Genomic DNA, 23,306 nt, shown 5'->3' with positions numbered 1-23,306 from the left:
CCCAGAGCTAGGACCAGCTATCCCCAGTCCTGGGACTGGCTCAAGACTTTGGTGTGGCCCCAGGGCCAAAATTGCACTAGAGTCTTGAGCTCGTTCTGGTTACCCCGCCATGCATTCAATTTAAGGCATGATGGAAACCAGCCAGAAAAATATTTCATCTTTTGTGGACTATTTTATGGCTGTTTTCCTGTTTAATTGCATTTATTAATTCCTTGATCATGTGGCAACATTACTATTTACGGTGCAAATAACAGGGCAGTCATGTCTTAATTTTAATGTCTGCCAGAGGCCTAGGATAAGACATGACTATTTTTAGGGAAGTCCTTACCTCCAGAGAAAACAAGTTTATTCTGCATGTAAATGCATACAGTGTGAAAGAAAATTTTGGCATTTTAAGAACATAGCGCATCCTTCAACAAAACTAGCCCATTTTGAATCCTTAATAGGTGGTTCCAATACCCAAGCTGAAGATGAAAAATAACCACGTTTATAGTAACAACGGCCATGGAGTGACCATCCTTCAGCCTACGGACCAGCTCAGTACTGTAGCAGAAGGGATCCTGGAGTTTACTGCCTCAGGCGATACAGAGGAAGATACTGTTTCCAAACTAATCCAAGACCTGAGCTTGGAGTTGAGCAATAACACATTAGATGACATTAAGGGTATCAGTGTGGTTAACAGTTAAACATGCAGCTGACATGACATTTGGTAGTAAAGTTCTGATTAAAGAAACAGTGCTTCTGATTTAGGTCAATGAAACTCTCTTTAAATTTAAAAGTGACTGATGTTGCCTTTATGGATTAAGTTAGTATATCCAGTCCTTAAAGCTGCTCCCCCCCCCCCCCCCAAACCCCAACAAAACAAAACAAAAAACAACCCAAACACAAAACCCAACTCCCTCCTTTGATTTAATAACCCAATTTCATGGAAGTACTTACTAGGAAATGTCCCCGTCTTAATTAAATCATAAAATGATCTTTTAAAGCTACATTAGAAGGAAAAGACAAACATTCATCCTTAGCTTTTCCTCAACTGCTAGTGCAAATCTTCCAATAACAGTGAGGCCTTAATACAGAACTGTCTTGACCATGTACCTAGAGCTGCTGTTAGCACAGTTAGACAAACCCTGGCACATATTCATTTCCACTGGTCCTCTTATTGAAGTTACTAATGGTACAGCTGCAAATTTAAGGGGCTTGGCTTTCCCTATCACTGCATTAAAAAAAAATAACATTTTTTTTCCCCCTACAAGAAAGCCAGTTCATCTGCATTGCCTCCACTTCAAGTCCTCAAGTAAATCACTGTTTCAGTGGTGGTTAATCAAGGGTTTCAGTCATCAGCCTTCCCTCCTTTAACAATTATGACTTGTTAGTATTAGGCAATTTTTGCTGTTCTTGGAAGAAAACATAAGGTCAGGATTTCTTAGCAGTATTCAGAGTACTAAACAGTACAGCAGGTTTTCCCCCCCTCATAATTCATAAACACCCTAGAACAGTGGTTTTCAACCTTTTTTGTACCAAGACCCATTTGTAAACATCAGTGGCCAGTTCCAACCCAGTACTCCACACTCCTGACCCACTGCCTACAGGCCTGGCCCCCAGTGTGTGGGGCATGATGGGGTATGCATGGGCCCTGGGGGTCCCCAAGAAGTCCCTCACAGGTTGGAGCTCTGTTCCCCAGTTTCCCATTTTTCTTTCTTAAAGGAGAATCCATTTTTTAAAAGTTTGTTGATCCATTTTTAAAGTTTGTTCATAACCCTTCCATATATTTTTGTGATCCACTTTTGGATCATGACCCACAGGTTGAGAAATGCTGCCCTAGAAAACAGAAATTGAAAAACTTTTATTCTTTCAGTCATACCTGGTTTTAAGGTTATATAATCCCCCCAATATAGTATGCATCTTGTTTTTGAAAGACATTTTGAAGAAAATGTTCTTTTCTCCAGAGTCATGGCTTCAGAGAGCAGGGAAGGTGCCTAATCTTCAGTTGACTCACCCTCCTTTTCCTGCTAAAATAAAACTCTTTAACTGCTGCTGACGGCTGGTCTCCATGGGTAGACCTCTCTAATCTTGAAAAGAGCTAAAGAGCTGTGAAACAGAAGAGACCAGAAACCCTAGCAGACAGCAAAGCTCCCCTAGAAAAGGTTAGCTTCATTGGCAGACCCTGAAAATCATTAAAAAGGACAAATGATCTTTAACAGCTGTGAAGAACAATGGGCAATTAACTCAATATTAATGGGCTGCTGATTCCCAGCTGCCTGAAGAGTAATACCAGAGCTACTGCCTGGTGGAGCAGGGATCAAAGCAGTGTGCTTCTATCTCCAGGAAGGAATCAGCCCTGGCCCATGCCATCACTGCCCCAAGATCTCAGCCACCGGCCCCAAACGCAGCTAATCCAACCCAGGTGGCCCCATCCTATCCACCCAGCTGGTCTCCATGGATACTCTGAGATTGAGGGGCTGTGACAACATGGGGTTGAGGAAAAGCTGCAATCTGCCCATCGTGGCTCTGACCCGGCCCCTCCACCCCCACCTCAGAGTCTCCTTGGAGATGGGTCAGGAGCCAGATAGGCAGGGCACACAGGATGGGGCCTTGGGCAGCCAGGGAGCTGCATTTGAGGCTGTGAACTTTGGGCAGTGACACCACCAGGCAGAGCCCTGATCTGCTCCCTGCATGCCCCTGCCGCCAGAACCAGTGCCTGTTGCAGGGCCGTGGGGGGCAGATTGCGGCTCCTACACTGTCACCACCCCAAGATTCCAGGGTCTTCCTGGCCCTGCCCACCCGTCTTGCTCCCAGACACTGCTCCCTGCCTGCCTGCAGCCTTTGGCACTCATAAAGCCATTGAAACAGGACCTATTTGTAAGTGCATTTTGCAGGGAAAAAAAACTTCCCCACATGTTAGTATCTTTGAGCTCAAGTCCTATGATTTCAAGTCTCTGCTTTGGCACTAAATTTTGTTTTGTCCATTCACTGTTATCTCTGCCTTCAGCAACAGCTACCTGTAAGCTGTAGGAGTCTGAAAAACTTGTTTCTGTGCCTCATGACCTTTTATCACTGGGGAAAAGTTTCTTCCATCTTTCTCATGCTTGGAAGGAGTCAGAAACAAAACACATTTTCTTGGAAACTGAACACTTTATTAAGAACAAAATAATACAAATGGTTGCAGACTCTGTAGTAAGTGTTCAGGATCTAACACATCACTCACTACTAAACCTAAATTTGTTTCAAGCTACTGTGAACAATTAGAATGACTGACAAACTTCTGTAGTAGCAGCAAAGGAACTGAGGAAGGAAACATGCACGTTTTTTAGAGTACAAGGAAGACCTCAAGAGATTTCAAAAACCACCACCACCTCCCCTTCCTGGGCCTCCATACCCACCTCCAAAGCCACCTCTGTTGCCACCTTGGTACCCTCTATATCCCCCGCCTGAGCCTCGATACCCTCCCCCAGTCCCTCTATATCCACCACCACCTCTGTAACCTCCCCCAGAACCTCCTTGGTACCCTCTTCGTCCTTGGTATGAGTTATAACCGCCACCATAGCCTCCACCAGAGCCACGCTGGTAACCTCCCCGTCCTCTGTATCCACCTCCATTGTCATATCGAGCCATTTTAGGTGGGCGAGGACCATCTCCATATCTGTGAAAGAAATTCAATTTTATCTTTAAGCATTTATAAACACATTGAGTTTTTAACAGTCAACATTTTCACCCCCCCGCTCGCAATAACAACGTTCATTTGAAGATATGGACTCATGCAGCTCTTAGACCAGTTTAAATACACTTTATACCTAAAAGTAGACAGTCAGACAAGTCCGTTAAACAAGTTTAAAGCTGCCTGCAACAGTTTAAAAATGTACTGGGAAAAAATCATATATTCTTGTGAAAAGGTGCACTGAGAAACAGGTATGCGTTAATGTGTAAACACTAAGCATCCCATGACATGAGTTTGGTCAGGCCTCCAGGCATCCCATACTGCATCATTCCTCAGCCTCCCCAGCTAGCCATCCTGGTATGTGGCCAGAACTCTTCTTTTCCTTTTGGTGGCACTTTGGGGGAACCCCCCCTGAAAACAACTGCTTGTTCTGCCTGTGTTCAATAAAAAGCTATGGTTCTACAATCAGCTGTGTCCCTACTTGACTTCAGCCCCTCATGTCCCCTTCAGCTCCTGGGATCCTAGAAAAGTGAATCCAAACGCTCCTCTGCCTTTGGGCATCAAACCAGGCAAGAACAGCGAAGAGTTCAGTCAAGCACAGACAACTGAACTAATGTTGAGGAGAGAAGGGAAGGCAGAAAAGTGACAGTGGCCCTAGATATAGATCACCCACCTGCCAAGACCTCCAAAGTATTGATCCAAGCGCTCCCCGTTTCCTCCCCCACCACTGTCACAGCCAGGCATTCTGGGCTGAGCACACTCCGACTGCCAAGTGTCACAGCCACAGTACTTCAGCACTTAAACAATGACTCATACCTGGAATGCTTGGGCATTACATGCGTGGACACCTCTGACCCATGACAACTGTGAACTGGTTTCCCATCAGTGACACTTGGGAACACTTCAATTGTTACATGCGTCCACACCCCAAGACTCTCCCGGTCAGTCCTCTTATACAAAAGATTTGTTGCATAAATTGGAATGAGCGAATGTAAATGAGGTAGGGCATCCATGAGGAAGGGGAAGTGGTCTCGTGGTTTAGACAGCCGAAAAATGCCCTACTCTGGAGGCCTATCCCAGCCTCTAACCCGGCTTTCTATGTAATGCTGAGCAACTCACTAGAAGTAGATTTTTCAGAGGTGATACAGACAGGGATCAGAGAAAGCCCCCTGCCTTCCTCTGCAGTGCTGTCTGCATGCACGCCTACTATCATTTCAATCCACTTTTCACTTTCTATTTCCTCACCTCTCCCAGGTGTAATACACTCTGGAAACCCTACACCAGTGGGTCTCAACCTTTTCAGGGTCATGTTTTTGCATTGTTCCCCAACTTCTTTAAATTTGGCAAGATCCTGCCCGAGAAGCCACTTGATGCTGCCTCGCCTCCAATGATTCCCAACTAGGTGCCAGCAGGTAAAAGTGCACTGCACACCTGGTACATTGCCAGGCCAGGAAAGGCTGGGGCACCCAAGTGTGCTCCTGCCTCAGCAGGGTTGTCTGATAAGCCAAAGCAAGCAGGAGAGCTGGCTTGTGTCCCAACTGTGCCTGGTCCGCCCAATATGGCATCTGGAAAACAGGCACACGGGATAGGCGGAAGTGTCCCGCATGTGTTGGTTTCTGGGAGCATGGGAGAACTGAACCAGGAAGGACTGGGGCACAAACTAGCTCTCCTGCCTTTTTTTAGGATCATCAGAGAACCCTAATGAGACAGGAAAGCCCCCACATGCTGCAGCCCCTTCCCAGTCTGGTTGTGCACCAGGCATGTAGAACACCCTTACCTGGCTGCTGTGGTAGCAGCAGTGCCTCCACTAAGGCAACCCTGACGGGGTTACTGTCATTGCTGAAAATCTGTTCTGTAGACTAAACAGTAAAAATTGACGCGAGGGGTATGAAATTGCAAGCAAGCTAAATATTCCTGTGTAGACGGAATTTACATGTACATTTACAGCAACGTGCTCAGAGGACAAAGTTCTGAAGATGTAGTGCCCAACACTGAAAATCCAAATCAGCACCACAACTGCCAACATTTTTACATGATATAGAATCACAGAAAATTAGGGCTGGAAGGCACCAAGAGATCATCTAGTTCAGCACTTCCCAAACTTTTCCTCATCATGACCCCATTTATGACCCATCACTCCCAACCCACAACCCCCCAACCCAGCCGGACCAGCCCCAACTAGATCATCCCAGCTAAGATGCAAACATTATCATCCTACATTATCACCCATTGAAAATAGGTATAAAAGTTTTATTTCCATACTGATTATGCATACTTGGTAACCTGTTTCCCAACTAAAACCCAACAGTTCTCACTGGCATGAGTTCACATGTTTCGGCCTTTGGAATTTGCAGGCATTAATCAGTAGGAGTGGAGCAAGGATCCAGTGGTACAAATGAGCAGGTCTAAGCTAACCTTGTATTGGCAGCCATAAGGTGGATGCCTGCTGCTGAAGGTCTGGAGATCTGGCGTATCATGTTTAACATTCGCTCGTTTACAGGGTCCAGATGACTGATGATTTCAGGTTCTTTAGTTACTTCTACAACAAGAGCCTCCATTGCTGCACGTAGGGCAGTGATGCAGGCAGCTGCATCATGGGACATCTTCAATTTGATCCTAGCATAAAAAATGACATGCTGCAGATAGTTTGGGACTAGAGAAAGATGTTCTCAACAGAATGGGTATTTAGTAGGTCTTGTGCAAACCACCATGGAAACAGGTACCCAGCCCTTTGATTTTCTATTTCTTATCTCCTAACAATGGGAAATGAAATTAAAAACCCAGGACAGTGTGACCAAAACATACTAATTTCCTAGACTGACAGATGATAAAAACCAGTTAAAACAACTGCCAAGTATTTGGCTTGCTGTTCCCTTTGGACTCAGAACGCGGGATGTACTGCCAATTACATAATCCAGTGGGGGCCAGACTTTTTGGCAGACATGCCACAGATTAGCCTTGCACCTTCCCTGAGTGCCACTCTGATACCCTTTCCCTGCCTGCTCAGCTGCTCAGCTTTTGGCTTCTGCAATGTGCTCCCTGCCTGATCTGCTGCTCTGCTTTCTGCTCTCTGTCCTATCTGCCACAGTACTGTCTGTCCCCTCCCAATCTATGTGGCATACATGGAGGCTGTCCCTGCCACTTGTGGCACTCATGCTGCAGGTTGGATACCCGTGATATAACCCAAGACAGAATGCTACAACAGGTCCAAAAGTGCAGGGGAGCCTCAACCTCTGAGAATACAAATCATTTTGCTATAAAGCGTCTGCCAAGAAATAGCAAACAATGTTCTAATTATTAGAAGTAGGCCTTAACAGATCTGGGGAGTTAGCTGTCAGTAACCTTGTTTTACAGAATGGGAAACTGAGGTAAAGATGACAGCTTGGCACAGAAAGCAGCGGAACCAGAAATAAGAAACTCAGTACTCCTGATCCTGCTGTGCATTAGCCATGAAGTTAGCTTTCCCTCTGCTTGTCTACTCATGTAGAGGCAACACTTATATCACCTTACGCAAACTCAAAAACCGAAAAAGTATCTTTCATGGACTTCAGCCAGGTCCTCATGTTTTTAATTTAGGAACCTAATCTATAAAATAAAAGGAGCTGCCAAAGTAAACCATTCCCTGCCTTACACACACCAAAGATAATGCTTTGATGAAATTAATCTGTTACTGCACAGTCTGACCTACATTTTCCCCGTTCTAAAGATACTTTTAGCTGTGATACCAGCTGCTTCCCTTCAGTCATTGCTCTCTCGCACACTTAAACATCCATTATCAACTTGGAAATTCATACCAGTCATCTACAAGAATGATCTCTCCATCAGATAAGACTTTCTTTGAGGCAAACAGGAGCAGCTGCAGTGGGCTCACCAAAGTCATTCCTTTGGCAGAGATAGCTCTGGTTCGGATCTGCAGGTGGAAGGGGGAAAAGAAAAACCCAGATCTTGAATAGGAAATGAAAACTGCACTACTTTGCAGTGTCCATGGGAACTAACAAATACACAAACACAAAATAATCCCAAGATTGTGATTTAAAGGGAACAGTGATGAGACACATGCTTTGTGCTGATTTGGCAAACTCTCCAAAATCAGATTGGGCTGGTACAAACCAAAATTAATTCCTGTTTTAGAGCTGTTAAGTTGACCACGTAATATGGGTTTTGGGGTCTAAATGCAGTTCCTGTTGAAGATGTGTTACTCTGGCTGCTGGCAGACATTGAGACTGTCATGTGAATGGAGTCTAGGGAACTTTTTGCACCATCCTCAAAAATGTGACCTGTCATGCCAGATGTGCATGGCAAGCAATGTGATTTTTGGGTAGGACATAAAATTCCACACACCACAAAAGTGAAATTGCCAGCAAAAGGAGAGGGGGTAGTCTGGGACTACCCCAAGTTGATATTGAAAATTGGCACATTTAAAGCTGGCACATTTACTGCCTTGCCCTGCAGGGGCTGTAGTACAGGGCTCTAAAGTGGGGTAAGGCAGCAAATGTTCCAGCTTTAGTGCTAGGCACAAGGGTTGCAAAGTTACCTGGGGAAGCAAAGGGGCTTCTCTGCTAGGAGGCCTGCAACTCCCCTGCCCAGCAACCTGCTGTTATCATTGGGACTGGGCAGCTCCTGGTACAATCTGTATCCAAGGCTGACAATCAGCTGACTGCTGGGACATATCACACATTCAAGTTTATGGTACCACGTTTTACATGGAAGATCTTTGCAGCTGGTTTGCCATTTTCTGGTGCTATAAATGTTTACGGTGACATACAGAGCAATATGATGTTATGTTTCTGGTGCAATTATGTCTGCCCAAGCCCTTTATATAAACCATTTAATGTTTTGTCAGTGTTGACAGAATACACTGAGATGACTGAACTCCCACCTTAGAAATGGCCTGTACAAAGTTTGGGATGCACCCTTTCTGTGATGGTGTAGCAATGCTACCACTGCTGCACCTACCTTTTGGATTTGTCAGACTCCCCCTCAGGCACTGGGATTAGACAAACATCCCTATATTGCAAGGCTGTAAAATTGCTGGATAACTGTGCTAATACTACATGTTCATTCCAAGAAATAAGCCAATACATTTTGTACGTATAAAGAGAACCTTCAAAACATGGTCCGAACATAAAACAATAATATGACACCAGCTTGAAATGGCAGCCATGAATATGTGAAAAGCCACCATTCATCTTAAAAGGTGTGTCAACAAACCCCATTCTAAAGAGAATTCAATTTTATATACATCATTTCCAGGATTCGATGCAGTGGCAGATATTGTGGAGTGCAATAGAACAGCTATACGTGATAAAGCCTTGCTGAAATGAGGAATTCAAATCCCTAGCTCCCAAATGCATATCTAAATTTTCTCCCTTCTTTTGGGCAGAGGCAGAGGGGTGATGAATTCCCACTTGCCACCTTCAATACCCAAAGTCTCGCATGCATTCTGACTATAAAAACCAAAGCTTCCTGAATGCCAAAAGCCACAGCTGTCCCCTTTTCACTTCCTAAAGCCTCCAACTTCTCTCTGATTACCTGTCCAGCAGTTAATTTAATTTGTCAATACCAAACTAAGCAGCACACTAAATGTTCAATGCTTTGGGGCTGTGCTAAATGTAAATTAAAACAATAAATACTACAGGAATTCTGAACTGAGCTGAAGAAGACAACAGTGAGAGGACAGAGCTTTGAACAAGGGTTTGGTACCAGAAAATTCCAGGCCGGAAATCCACTGTTTTACTAACATTAAAGTTGTCACCTAAAGAAAAGCAATCCAGTGCCTAGAAGGACCTTTTGAAGTGAAGCGATAAGGATCAGGGTAAAGCTTGGTAGCAGGGAGAATTTTAGACTCCTTACCTTTTCCCCAAAAACAAAGAAAGGACAGGGATACTTTAGGTCCTGGCTGCTGAAAGGGCAGTTGACAGATGATTTGTGAATAAGTGCATTGCGCCCCTCAGTGGTAAGAATCTTCCTTTTCTCCTTGTGGTAGCAGACATTAGGGTACACACCAAAAGCAAGCAGGGAGATCACAACATCCAGATTGTTATCTGGTCCGGTGTTGTTAAATGGTTGAGTCATCAAGCATTCTGTTGACAGAACAGAAAACTGTCTCTTATCCAGATCTGACAGAGCACAGCTTAGCTAAATTATTCAGGATATCAGACTTGACTGTTTATTGACCTGGGTATCTGTTCACACAGACATCTGTTCTCAAGTCTTCTGCACTCAGAAGATAACATTTACTGCTGCTTCACAAAAAATGTATTTGCTGTCAGTACATTAAACACATTTTCCATGATTCAAGAGTAACATGATTCAAGAGAGCTGAAAATAAAATCAAACTGAAGAGTCATTTCCCTTTTCTCCTGGTTTTTCAAAAAAAAACAAGGAGTCACCGGTTTGTTTGGCAGTTGCTGCATCAGCCTTATCCAGCTTTTGTTTTGGAGACATGTGTCTCCTAGAGAGGCAGGGCAGATGTTACTAACGTGCTTCTGGATTATCCAGCCTATTAATAAAATTTAAGATTACTGCAGTACTTAACCTTGAGAGCAAAGGGAGGACAACTATTAAGTATTATTAAGCAGGATATTAAAATATCAGATCCGTCTGGACCTTCTAACATGGAACACATTTCCAGAGGAAGTTAAACAAATTCAGAACCTGGTCACCTTCAGGAAATGCTGAAAAACCCTTATCATCAAAACACCCCCTTTCATCATAAAAATGGATTATCACTATGCACCCCTCCTGCTGCACTTGCCAAGAATGGCTTTCCAGCCCTGTATCTCTGTTCTAATCCTGGGGGAGATGGAGTGTCCCAAGTGACTGACTTCCTTACCATAATGCAAGAGTTGTGAGCAACTCTGCAGGTGACAATCTCAATCTTCTAAACCAGAAGGAAATGTGAATTTGGAGCACCCTTAAGAATTTAGCTCCACTTCTTCACTACACTCATAGATCCTTAATTGCAATTGCTAGGAGAGCACCAAATACATCTGGACAGACCCACATGAAAGTCGCTTTAACAATGGCAAACACTTCACTACGTACATGCATATTATGCTAGATCACAGCATGACGACTGGCAAACGGACAGTTTAAAACCCACTCAGCTTTCAGTATGAAAGAGGACAATACGGAATGACTACTTTCATGTAGTATTACCTTCTGGGAAGCCAGAATTAATGAGAATATCTTTGAGCTGAATTTTGGCTTCCCAAGTCATGCGAAGCGTAGCCATGTTGAGTCGTTTGTGTTCACAGAATCTTATTTCTGCCTCTTCACCACCCATTCTAGAAATGAAACAAAACACAGACCAAGCTGGACTTGAGAAGCTCACACCGGGAATAGGACAAATATTACACCTTGGCCATCCCAGCCATTTGGTTGATTAGTTAAGTTCTATGGTTATTCGCCCCACTTTAACCATAATCTTCCATTAAATTCTGCACTAAACCAACAATTAACATACCTTGCATCATCCCAAGCCTGGAAGACTGAAAGCAGGGCCACGTGATCTGAAAACCTATTCCCAGCAAAGTGCCTGTGGATGTAACCCAGCCGTTTACCCTCGCTGATGAAAGGTTCGGGGAAGCAGGTGGCAGCAGAGATGGTACAAACAGCATCCCCAACACTGAAACAGAAACCACAGAAGCAGGGATGTCCAACCTGTTAGACCTCCTGACATGAATAAAACCTTCCTTCTTAGAGACCCCACTACCTTAGCGCTCATCTCATTTCTCAGCACTCCACTGAGGTAGCATGTTAATTACCATATTTACTGGATTATAAAACAATCCCTAGTAACTTGATTTGATATATGGAAAATGTTTGATAGAGTTTTTCAGGTATAGAATCTAATTATTGGAAGTTTGTCTTGAATTTGTCAACCTCCCCTATGCCCTCTACCCCATCTCTGCATCCTCTTTTCCCCACTTTTAGTCAGACCTTGCTCTCCCTGACTACATGGAAGTAAGGAACAAATTTGAAAAAAATGACCTGGAAATAAACATGGCTACTGCAATTTGTATACAGTACCCATAAACTTAGCTTATATAGAAATGATGCATTTTACTTTTGAAACTGCTGCAAGTTTTAAGACAGTTACTCTATAAACACATTTCTAAGTAGCACTTAAGCACTTACTTAAAGAAAATATAAACTATTTTTTTATTTTAAGGAAATGTTTTTGCGTTCCAAGCCAAATCAGCTAAATCAATTCCAAATCTGTGAGTCATTCAAGAACCATAAGTGGCCCTGCTACTGGCAAATATCCTCCACCCCCACCTGGGGCTTCAGATGCTTCCAAATCATTTGGCGGGCGTCCTATATGCAGGCCCAAGCCCAGAAGCTTGGGGTTCAGACACCCTCAAGTGTTGCTTGCCCTCAGCCATATGGCTGCAGGAGCAAACTAGGAAGGAGTCTCCCACTTCCATAAACTGGGTATAAAGCCAAGATCTTCCCACTAGAAATGAAAGTGGGGGGTTAACTATACATTACCTCTGCTTGGGTACTACCCTGTACCAGAAAAGCAGTTATCCCCAGCAACTAAGAAAAGTGCCTTAGTGGTATAAACCAAGGGTGGGTAAAATGCGGCCTGCCAGGCCATTCTACCTGGCCTGCGGGGCCCCTAAAACATTTAGAAAATTAATATTTATCTGCCCCTGGCTGCTTGTCATGCGGCCCTCGATGGCTTGTCAAAACTCAGTATGAGGTCCTTCGCCTGAAATAACTACCCGCCCCTGGTATAAATGACGCATGATATTAGTCCAAAACCAAAAGGCTCTTGATTTACCATATATTTCATTGGGCTGGGCCCCACTGGAGTCAACAGTATTTTAAGCCATGATGACCCCACAGCTCAGCATTGCTCAGTGTGTGTGTATAGGCCAGATACACCCCACAAAGGAGCCATGTGCTAGCTAGCCCCCAACTCATGACTGGAACTGGGTGTTCTTGTCATGAGTCCTGGGAGCCTCCAAAATTGATACAGAGATGAGGTACAGGGCAAACTGGTCTGGCTTCAGCTCATGGAGGGCAGGGCCACACTATCATGTGACAGGCTGAGAGGGGCCAATAGAGGGATTTTGGGTACACTGTTTGGGTGCCCATTTGGTCATGTTTGCCAGGCACCTAAGGCTGGGGAAGAAACAGGAATTCTTGGAAATGGGAAAGGAAGGCGCTGCTCAGCTATAAGAGTAAAGAGGAGGTCTAAGTGTATGCAATGTAGTGGCTTGCTGTGAACTGAAAAAGAGTTGGCACTGAGGGGGACTGTGCTCAGTGGGAACTCCCAAATATCTTTTTCAGGTGGACTGTACCTATACAGGTTACAGGCTTGAATGGTTGAGTTTTGCTCAGTTGATGGAATTAGAATCGGATTTGGCCCACTTGACCTGAGAGACACATTTATTTATTTGTTTTTTTAAAGTGTTTTATAGTCACTCTCAATGTTGGCTGCATTTAATCAACTTCATTACTGAGCACATGCTGCTTTTAGCAGCAGTTCAAAGATAGGCAATGTATTTAACGCAGTTCCCATGTATATGAATGTAAAATGGGAGGCTGTTTTTCCTGTTCTGATTGGGGGGGAAAAAACACCTCATCAATTCTAATATAATAAAAATGGTAGCACTTTCAGCTGTGTCTGTCTGTAACGATCTGGGCCCAGTGCATATGCAGCTTACAGACAGACAGACAGACAGACAGAGGGGGCCATGGTGTGCTCCACCACACAGTGGGGAAGGGAGGCAAGAGGAGGGGTGCATGGTTTTCGGCCCTGCAGGACAGCATGGCACATGGCTGTGTGGGGGCATGGCATGGGAGGCAGGGCAAGGGGACATGGCATGTGGCTGCAGGGTGCCGTGCAGGGAGTGGGGTGTGCAGCACGTGGCCGCGGGATGGTGCATGCCCCCCGTGCCCGCTCCCTGCGCAGCACCCCGTGGCTGTGCCCCCACCCCCTGCACAGGGATCACCCACCAGCTGCAGCTCTGGGGCACGGAGGGGTGTGGCATGAGGCGTGTGGGGAGCTGGCACAGGGGTGCACATGGCCCAGCACATGGCCGCAGGGCATGGCGCGCCCTCCACGCCTGCTCCCCGCGTGGCACTCTGTGGCCATGCCTCCACTCCACTACTGCCAGCTGCGGCTGTGGGGCATGCAAGTGGGAGTGGGGCACGAATCAGAACACCAGCAGGAGAGGGGCAGGGAGGGAAGAGCGGAGATAGACCCAGAGCAGCAGGGGGAGGGCATGGGACGGATGCGAGTTTCCATCCCCACTCTAACTGCCCCCCCCAGTTATTCATGATGGGCATTTTGCTAGTTGTTCAAATAAATATGGTACTTTAAATTCCAGTTATTAGAAATTTACAGAGTGAGTGTTCACAACAAGCACTGTGTCTTCCTCTCCCTATCCAATAACAGTACTATTCAACACCTTTGAGATAAGCATTGAACCCCTGCACCGACATGATTAAACACAACATCGATCTCCTTCTGTGTGATGTTCAAGCTCAGGGTTCTTTTAATCTGTCCTAAATACTAACTGTCCACATATCCCCATCTACAGCTCACCCCTTTCTTACTAATATTCAAAGTCCCATTCTCCAACTTCATAAATATTCAGCCTTGGTTGCAACTAGATATTTCCACTTCATTATATGATAGCTGGCTTCCCATACTCAGCAATACTATTTTACTGATGGATTTATTAGTTCATTCATTTTTCTATCCCTCACAATGACATTCAGGGCCTTTCCGGATACATGCTTTTTCTGTACAGTACATGCATAAAGATTCAGAAACCTAGGGAAATAACAAAGAACTCACCATTGGGACTGATAAACTTACTAGAAAATGCAGCCCATTATCATCATTTTGCCAAGACGAGGTTCAATTGGGAGTCTTGCCAGAATTCTTCCAAGAGGTGTCAACTCATCGTTGGAATCCAGGGCATCCAGCTCTGAAACAAGACTTCTCTGTCAGCAAAACAGTTCTGGCAATTACACAGTCCAGCCAATTACTAACGAGGTAAGAGATGGAAATGTTTTACACGTATTAGACCTCATCTTCATTCTCACGCCACAGCTTAAATAGTAATTGCTATTTCAAAACTGGTTACACAAGGGCAATATAATTTTTTTTAAGACACTTTGTCCCAGCTGAACCAATACTCAGCAAACTGTCACTAATAAAATCAAGTAAGCTCCGATTATTTACTATTTGCTTTACTGACCTGGGAAGCTTATGGTTTTGCTGACTAGCTAAACTATTCAATCATAACATTTATTGAACTGCATTAGGATAAAAACTATGAATTATACCACTATTATACTTAAAGGTTAGAGCTGACCCACAAAGCAGAAACTTATGCATTCTTTCTTTGCATCTATATGGTATAAAGATGGCATGAAAATTTTGAAGGCTGAGGGAGAAGGGCATAAATTTTGGTCTTGCTTACTATAAAGTCTCTAGGTTAAGAACCGATGAACAAATTTTGAGAGAGTGAAAAGACTAGAAACAGCAAAGCAATGGAGGAAGAACATTAAATAGTTTTGGTTAACAGCCACTGAGCTAAAATGCTTAACTTATATTTTGAAGAAAGGATTTTTATAGATATTCAACATCCCATAATACACTTGCTCTTGAGACTTTCCACAGGTCTTCCAACAAAACTAGACAAAAACACCAATTCTGACATTTCTAAAGATGAAAGCATTCACCCCAAAATTTCCATGCTTTCATAAGCAGCCTAGAAAAGCACTAGCCTTTCACAGTCCCTGTTAAGTCATCAAGTCCCACAATTAAGGATACATATATTTATTTTTGCTCTTTTGCATGGATTTCAACACTGTCTCTAACTGAATAACTGTCACAACTTTAGAAAAATAAGAATGAATTTAAAAAGTCTTAGAATGGCAACAGGAAGGCATCTTACTTAATTGCATTACACAAGTGCCCTAAAAGGTTCTTTGGGTAAATCTGTATCTTTTATTACAACAACTCAAATAGTTGGAAAAATTCTTCTTAGCAAGCTTTCGGGTGTAAATACCTGCGTCAGGCTGAGGAAGCATCTTTCACATATTATCAAACAAACCATCAATTCAAATAATTTGTTTAGACCCTGCTGGGTCCTTAAAGAAACTGGTCTGAAACATCCAAGGGAAAAGGAACCAGGATTCCTTTCCCAAGTCTGTCACAGACTATCCGTATGGCCTGAGGCAGGGTACCTAGCCTCATAACAGCTTGACAAACAGGAAATTGAGACACAGAGGTTGAGCTATTAATGTTTGAAGTGACTACTGAGATCCTGTGATAGAAAGAACTACATATACGCAAAATAACTGTAAAGCCACGAGTCCATGTTATGTCTTTACTTAGTACCAGCCTCCTGAATGTTTTAATGCCCTATATTTTGCCCCCCTCATACATAGCAATCTTATACTGCTAGTTTAAATCAATGGCAAAGTAAAAACAAAAAAGTAAGCCTGAAGCTTGAATCTGAATTTTTCAAAGCCATGACATGCAATTTAGGAATCTGAGTATTTCTTTAGTTACTACCCACACAATGCATTCCAGAACTAAGGGCGTCACCAGACAGAGGTCTTCTGCCCAAGGATACAGGATCTAGACATGCAGAAGACCCTGACACCCCAAATTGTACACATGACAAGTCTGCCTATACAAAAAGCCTTGTGTGCCACTGCTGCAGGTACCTCTGAGGGTGTGCTCTGCTTCAATCACTGCATCTAAAGGTGGTGGTTCAATTGCTTTGGCCAAGAACTGACCAATTCCTCCCAGCCTTAGCAGTTTGATACTCAAAGCAATTTCATGCAGTGGTGTGCGAAACATCTCAGGTGTCATATGAGTTTCAAGTCTGGAAGCAAAAGGTGGAGAGAACAAAGCATCACAGTTCTGAACATATTCATAGCCCAACTGCTCCCAAAGATCACCCCATCAAGTGCAACCCACCTCTTTTCGTGAGTATGCTCTCTCAGTCACCTGATCAAGCCACCATCAGTATGTTCCCAAGACAAGCAGTGACTATTTTAAAAAGTACTTCTCTTCAATACTTCCCATCTCTTGCACCTTCTTGCCCCACCCACAACCAACTGCTAAGTGTCATTCTTCAGGACAGGTCAACTCCTTCCAGCCTGTCTCTCTCTCTATATGCTAGCATAGAAGCTGGCAGCATGCTGTTTACTTAATGTCCACAACTTCTGCCACCACCCAACTCGACTTGCTGGTTCCTACTCAAAAAGACAATTGCTTTTGTTGGCAAATGCCCATACATGTTTCTAAAAGCAAAGAGAAGCTCTTACGCTTGGTGAAGTGCCCCTCAGTGGTCACAGTTGAGACAAACTCTAGAAATGGGCATCTTTTAAATGGTTAGCATCTAATGGAACCAACACTCCAAAATGAGCATAGTAACATCCATGCTTTCCCAGTGCAAACTCTTCCCTCTTCTAGACACCCGTGAATCTACAGGGTTTTTCTGTCAAACAACCATAACTCCACTGTAGCTGCTTCCCCAAGGAATGGGTGCTTTGTTGTACAGGGGTGGAATACGGAATACAACAGCTGTGTAGCCCCCTGCAGTTGGCAGTGCGGGTTTTCTGACTTTTGTCATTAAAAACTGTGGCAGACTGAACAAGTCAAAGTTACAGCTGCTTAGAGGTGTCAGCAGGTGCAGCTAGGAAGAAGAGAGCCTGACAGTACTGAGATGTTCAAAGCTTTTGGTCAGGAAGCAGGCCAAAATGGAAATCTGTCTGTCTCTTTTCTACTGGTCCTCACCATCATCTCTTCCATGGGACAAAAAGAAGGGTCTGGCATATCACTACAGCAGCTTTTTGACCATTAGGATCTATGCATCTGTGACAGGTCACCGCTCTGGGCCGCCCTTAATGTGGCCCACACACCTGTCTCTGGGGCAACCGCCTGCCTACTCGCCTGCCATGCCTTGATCTTAATTGATTAATTAGTGTTTAATCAGCGGGAGGCTGCCTTTGTCCTGCCCCCTCTGCTAGGGGGCGCTATCTGCGGCTCCATTTCCTCCCCTACACCGCAGTCTATACCTCGCCGATGGAATCGTCATTGTCTCACTTCTCTCGCTATTTTGGCCCCTTCCTGTTCTCCCTGGGCCTTCCTTCTCCGTGCCCACCCTGGGGCTTCCTACTAATGCTGCCCCCCTTCTCTGGGGCTCACGGTGCCCAACTTGGGCTTCCCAATAATGCAGCCCCCTATCTGGGGCTCCCAGTGCCCACACTTGGGCTCCTCAATAATGCTGCCCCCTATCTGAGGCTCACGGTGCCCAACTTGGGCTTCCCAATAATGCGGCCCCCTATCTGGGGCTCCCAGTGCCCACACTTGGCCTCCTCAATAATGCTGCCCCCTATCTGGGGCTCCCAGTGCCCACACTTGGGCTTCTTAAAAATGCTGCCCCCTGTCTGGGGCTCGCCGTGCCCAACTTGGGCTTCCTAAAAATACTGCCCCTCTTCTCTGGGGCTTGCCGTGCCCAACTTGGGCTTTCCAATAATGTTGCCCCCTTTCTGGGGCTCTCCGTGCCCACACTTGGGCTTTCCAATAGTGTTGCCCCCTTTCTGGGGCTCTCCATGCCCACACTTGGGCTTCTCAATAAGGCGCTCCCCTTTCTGGGGCTCGCCGTGCCCAACTTGGGCTTTCCCAATAGCGCTCCCCTCTCGGGGGCTTGCCACACCAGCACTAGGGCTTCTCAATAGCGCTCCCCTCTATGGGGCCTGCCACACTCGCACGGGGCTTCTCAATAGCGCTCCCCTCTTGGGGGCTCGCCACGCCCACACTAGGGCTTCTCAAACGTCCCTCTCTGGGGCTGGGGTCTATGCACCCCATGTGCTGCGCCCACTGGCGCTGGGGTCCTCACACTCCGCTGTGAGTCCCCTATGAGGCCTCCTCCAACCCCTAATAGCCTCACCCAAACCACCGGTTTTAACAAACAGCAACACAAACTTGAGCCTCCTGGCTATAACAACATTGATCAACTCAAGTCAAGCTATACCTGTGGTTCTCGCTGCTTCTCGCATCATTACTCCAGGAGCTCCTGCCTCTCTGGCTCCTGGCAGGGAACTGCCCCTGGCCTCAGCTCCTTGGGTTTATAAAGGGAGCCAGGCCTGACCCCTTCCGGTCAGATGGCCTTCACTGGTTGCCCTGACAACCCACAGCTGGGCTTCTTAGTCACTGCTAGGGCTTCCTCCCTAGCAATTTTCCCCTCTTCAGGAACAGGGCACCAACGTGATCTGTGACAGCATCTTATCCAGTCCCTCTCTAAGTTCCTCTACTCCCTGGATCCCCTGCAGCTTTCCAGTGAGTGAAGCATGGTATGACTTAGCAGAAAGAGTTCTATTAAGCTGGCAGGCTACATTCTATGCAGGGGAGTAGGAGATGATCCTGAAGTCATACTTTTAACTCTTTCCTTGAAACACACTGAAGTTGTTTGTTTTCTGAGTTAAAAATAGCAAAGACCCATGACTTTTACACTGAACTCTGTGGATGAGGAAATACAGAATTTCATGGCAATCTTTTATCTCTGCAAGTTAGGTTAATCTGCTTTCCCAGTCTGGTTTGAAGAAACAGTTTAACGGTTTCTGAAGTGCTCTAAGACATCCATGTTCCAGAAGCAGCATAGGCTCACCTTTCAAAGCGAGCTCTGCTACACAAATGGAAGCAGAATCCAGCCCGCACACGGCCTGCTCGCCCTTTCCGTTGCTCTAGGTTGGTTTTTGATGCCCAGACTGTGGCATAGTTTGTCATGTTGTTGTGAGCAGTGAACAGTTTCACCTTCTGTCTGTAACAGAAACAATGGAAATTCAAATATTCTATATCTCAAGTACTGCCAAAGCAGTTCTATACTGTATCATTTAATACAACACTTCAATCAGTTAGCTGTCCTTAAAAAGCTGGTGCCCCAACTTCAACAGGAACCACGTTTGCTAAACACTTCTCTCAAAAGATTAGATCTCTCATGCAATTAGGGATTTATTTATAACGTGCTGTGTTTATATGCAGCAAGTCAGAATAAATCAGACCAACAGAAGAACACTTAATTTTTCCATCAGCTATACAAGTGCTTGTAATGCTCTCTCTCAAATGGAAGTTTCCAGTGTGCAGGAAACTCACTAACACCCATATGAACACTACCATCATGGTTTCTGATTGACAAAGGACAGCTTATTGAGCGCCAATATGTTTTTAAGAGCTTTCAACTGTTATAAAAATTGAGATGAGGTACCCAAATTCAAGCAAGGGGACAGGCTCCAAGAACGAAAGGCAGTACTGCATGTTCACAAAATGTACTTTGTAGTCCAAATATGTTATATAAAACAGAGAGCTGAACATGGAACTTACTTGCATGAATCTATAACATAGACAACATCATTGATGGTAATGCTAGTCTCAGCAATGTTGGTGGATAAAATAACCTGTGGAAACAGAAGTACTTATTGGGATACGTTTATAGTTAGTTACAGGGGGCTATGATGACCTGCCTGATAATACACATCAGCTTATATGCACAAACATAAGCATTAAATGCACTTTCCAAAAATATAAGATACTGTGACTCCCCTGCTTTGCATGCAGAGGGTAATCTTACCTTGGTCACTCCAGGAGGCACTGGATCAAACACTTTACGCTGTTCCTCTCGAGGAATTTGTGAATGCAATGGCAGAACCCTGTACCGATGGCTTCCTAAAAGAGTATAAGAAGGTTAGCCATAACTGGAAAAGCATACATCCAAGTTTAACTCCTCCTTATCCTTCCATTGCTTCATATGACCATAGATTCATAGATGTTAGGGTCGGAAGGGACCTCAATAGATCATCAAGTCCGACCCCCTGCATAAGCAGGAAAGAGTGCTGGGTCTAGATGACCCCAGCTAGATACACGTCTAACCTCCTCTTGAAGACCCCCAGGGTAGGGGAGAGCACCACCTCCCTTGGGAGCCCGTTCCAGACCTTGGCCACTCTAACTGTGAAGAAGTTCTTCCTAATGTCCAATCTAAATCTGCTCTCTGCTAGCTTGTGGCCATTGTTTCTTGTAACCCCCGGGGGCGCCTTGGTGAATAAATCCTCACCAATTCCCTTCTGTGCCCCTGTGATAAACTTATAGGCAGCCACAAGGTCGCCTCTCAACCTTCTCTTGCGGAGGCTGAAAAGGTCCAGTTTCTCTACTCTCTCCTCGTAGGGCTTGGTCTGCAGGCCCTTAACCATACGAGTTGCCCTTCTCTGGACCCTCTCCAGGTTATCCGCATCCTTCTTGAAGTGTGGCACCCAGAATTGCACGCAGTACTCCAACTGCAGTCTGACCAACGCCCTATAGAGGGGAAGTATCACCTCCCTGGAACTATTCGTCATGCATCTGCTGATGCGCGATAAAGTGCCATTGGCTTTTCTGATGGCTTCGTCACACTGCCGGCTCATGTTCATCTTGGAGTCCACTAGGACTCCAAGATCCCTTTCCACCTCTGTGCCACCCAGCAGGTCATTCCCTAGGCTGTAAGTGTGCTGGACATTTTTCCTCCCTAGGTGCAGCACTTTGCATTTCTCCTTGTTGAACTGCATCCTGTTGTTTTCTGCCCACTTGTGCAACCTATCCAGGTCTGCCTGCAGCTGTTCCCTGCCCTCCGGCGTGTCCACTTCTCCCCATAGCTTTGTGTCATCTGCAAACTTGGACAGAGTACATTTTAGAGACCAGGCCCTTCTTAACCCAGATCTCAGCCCCCCCTGGCAGACATTACATTTATGGCTCACTTATGACATGATTAACACCTTTAACTGTAACATGCTACATTCAAGCCAATTTATGGCATGATAATGTAGCAAATGAGTCACAAAGATGTTCCACATAATGATAGAACATCCTTCTGTCTGGTTTGCTTTCACACTTTAAATGGAACATATTGCAGGTCTTGTCCCTCCCAGATTCTGATGTTGAAATAAGCATTGGGATTGGGCATGGGTCAGCCCCAGGGTCTGGAACACATTTATCCCTTTCCTGATCAGCATTTTTTCCCTGTTCCCCTTGCCTCACCTGATCCCCATAGGTAGGTGAGGGACTGGCACCATGAACTAAAGATCAAGGAGCCTCTCAGTGATGTCAGGCTCATGGAGCCTGGGAAACTTAGGGCACTTTTACATGTGCTCTGGGGGTGAGGGGCGGGGGCAGCACTTTAAATTAGACCAGCTCCAAGAGCTGCTCTAATTAAAGCACCTCGGCCTATTGCACATCAGCCTCCCCACACTTCAAAATGGTAGCAGGGGTGCTTGAATTAAAGCTTTAGTACAAGCACTCCCACTGCCATTTTGATGTGGAAGGACACTGATACAAGAGATGCGGGGGCTGCTGGAGCGTGGTAATTGCCTCTGCACTCAAGTACAGGGACCCTTAGAAATCCCAGCTGCATGCTGCTTTATAAGGGAAGTGGCAACTGCTGCATGTGGAAGTGGCAATTGGCGAGTGGGCTCCCTGATCCCCAGCTGCTGCTTCCATGGGCACCTAGCTCACATCACACACCTGTTCTTTTAAAGGGGCAGAGTGATGTAAGCCTGATAAGGGCACCAGGCACTTCTGAAAAGCAGGGGTACAAGTTGTGAGCCCCCAATCCTCAGCTGTATGTGTGGCTTCAAACTGCTTTGCTCTGCAGCTCATGCACAGCCAATCACATAATTGGGATTTGGAGAGTTGTATGCCTCATCCCCAAAATGCCACAATCAGCCACATATGTCTGGTATAGCAGGTTACACAATTTTGGGGAGGGGATATAATTCCTCAAACTCCAACTGCCTTAACATTTGCCAGTAGCCTCAAATTTACACATGCCATAAGTACTTAACAAGAAAAAAAAAGCAGAATAAAACAGTTTTCTTTACCAAAATGAGGATTCATTTCCAGATGCTTTTGCATGGTATAGATCAGGTTCCAGCCAGGCAAGAAGACAAGCACAGCTCCTGGAACATTCAGGGTCTCAATGTACTTTAGGAGGGCCTCAATCAGTTCAAAGGGAGTTTCCTTCTCATTCAACTGAGCCATGGAGCGTTTTGTTTCTGGTCCATATTCATCACTGCAGAGAAGGTTGCAGTTGGCCTGCAAGTATTGGACACAAAAAAAGTCAAACATTGTTTATTCGATAACACTCACACTTTGGGGATTAGTGGTAACTCAGGCAAACAGATGAACAGAATTGAATGGACTGACAACGAAACTGTCCCATGCTCACTCATAGATCATAACAGCCCTCGTTATGGAGGTAGCCTGGTCTTGTTTCCCAAGTCTTTTTTCTATACAGTACATTCTATTGCAAGAATGAAACTATAACCAAACTAAATTATAATTTAGGAACAGAAAACTCTTTAAAAAATTGAGCCTTAATAAGGATAAGGGTAGTTACTACTGTAAGAGGAAGAAAAATGTCTCTCTTTAAAAATATCAATTACATACTTAGGTAGATCTAGGATGCTGAAAAGGGGGATACAGATGATGAGGTGCATGATCACATAAAAAAATCCTGTATTTTCGCCAGTTAAAAATAAACTAGAAGCTTCTCTAATACATTAGGGGCCTAGGGCTGTATTATTCAGTTTAAGACTGAAGCCAAAATGAATTTAGCTTCATTGGAATGAACTGAAAACA

At 45.0% G+C, this 23,306-nt stretch overlaps 2 protein-coding genes across 4 annotated transcripts in view; one reads left to right on the top strand and one right to left on the bottom strand.

Moving 5' to 3' along the window:
• The window catches only part of SHCBP1L (SHC binding and spindle associated 1 like), a 54,571-nt gene extending 51,556 nt beyond the window's left edge, over positions 1-3,015 (top strand). Inside the window, exon 10 of the mRNA XM_014595977.3 lies at positions 447-3,015. Within this exon, the coding sequence (XP_014451463.1) occupies positions 447-686 (240 nt within the window). The 3' untranslated portion in view covers positions 687-3,015. The remainder of the gene's footprint in view (positions 1-446) is intronic.
• A 97-nt stretch (positions 3,016-3,112) lies between these two features.
• The window catches only part of DHX9 (DExH-box helicase 9), a 55,386-nt gene continuing 35,192 nt past the window's right edge, over positions 3,113-23,306 (bottom strand). For all 3 annotated transcript variants that reach the window (XM_014596021.3, XM_006269644.4, XM_014596022.3), the window contains 12 exons: positions 22,547-22,760; positions 20,272-20,366; positions 20,025-20,098; positions 19,312-19,464; positions 16,361-16,521; positions 14,496-14,607; positions 11,124-11,285; positions 10,817-10,944; positions 9,509-9,738; positions 7,450-7,565; positions 6,071-6,271; positions 3,113-3,640 (listed from right to left, as the gene is read on the bottom strand). In XM_014596021.3, coding sequence (XP_014451507.1) covers positions 3,337-3,640; positions 6,071-6,271; positions 7,450-7,565; positions 9,509-9,738; positions 10,817-10,944; positions 11,124-11,285; positions 14,496-14,607; positions 16,361-16,521; positions 19,312-19,464; positions 20,025-20,098; positions 20,272-20,366; positions 22,547-22,760 — 1,950 coding nt within the window. In that variant the 3' untranslated portion in view covers positions 3,113-3,336. The remainder of the gene's footprint in view (positions 3,641-6,070; positions 6,272-7,449; positions 7,566-9,508; positions 9,739-10,816; positions 10,945-11,123; positions 11,286-14,495; positions 14,608-16,360; positions 16,522-19,311; positions 19,465-20,024; positions 20,099-20,271; positions 20,367-22,546; positions 22,761-23,306) is intronic.

The sequence above is a fragment of the Alligator mississippiensis genome, chromosome 5 (assembly GCF_030867095.1).
Source record: "Alligator mississippiensis isolate rAllMis1 chromosome 5, rAllMis1, whole genome shotgun sequence".
Taxonomy (NCBI): domain Eukaryota; kingdom Metazoa; phylum Chordata; order Crocodylia; family Alligatoridae; genus Alligator; species Alligator mississippiensis.
The sequence above is the reverse complement of the archived record's forward strand: the minus strand, read 5'-3'. Positions and strand labels throughout refer to the sequence as shown.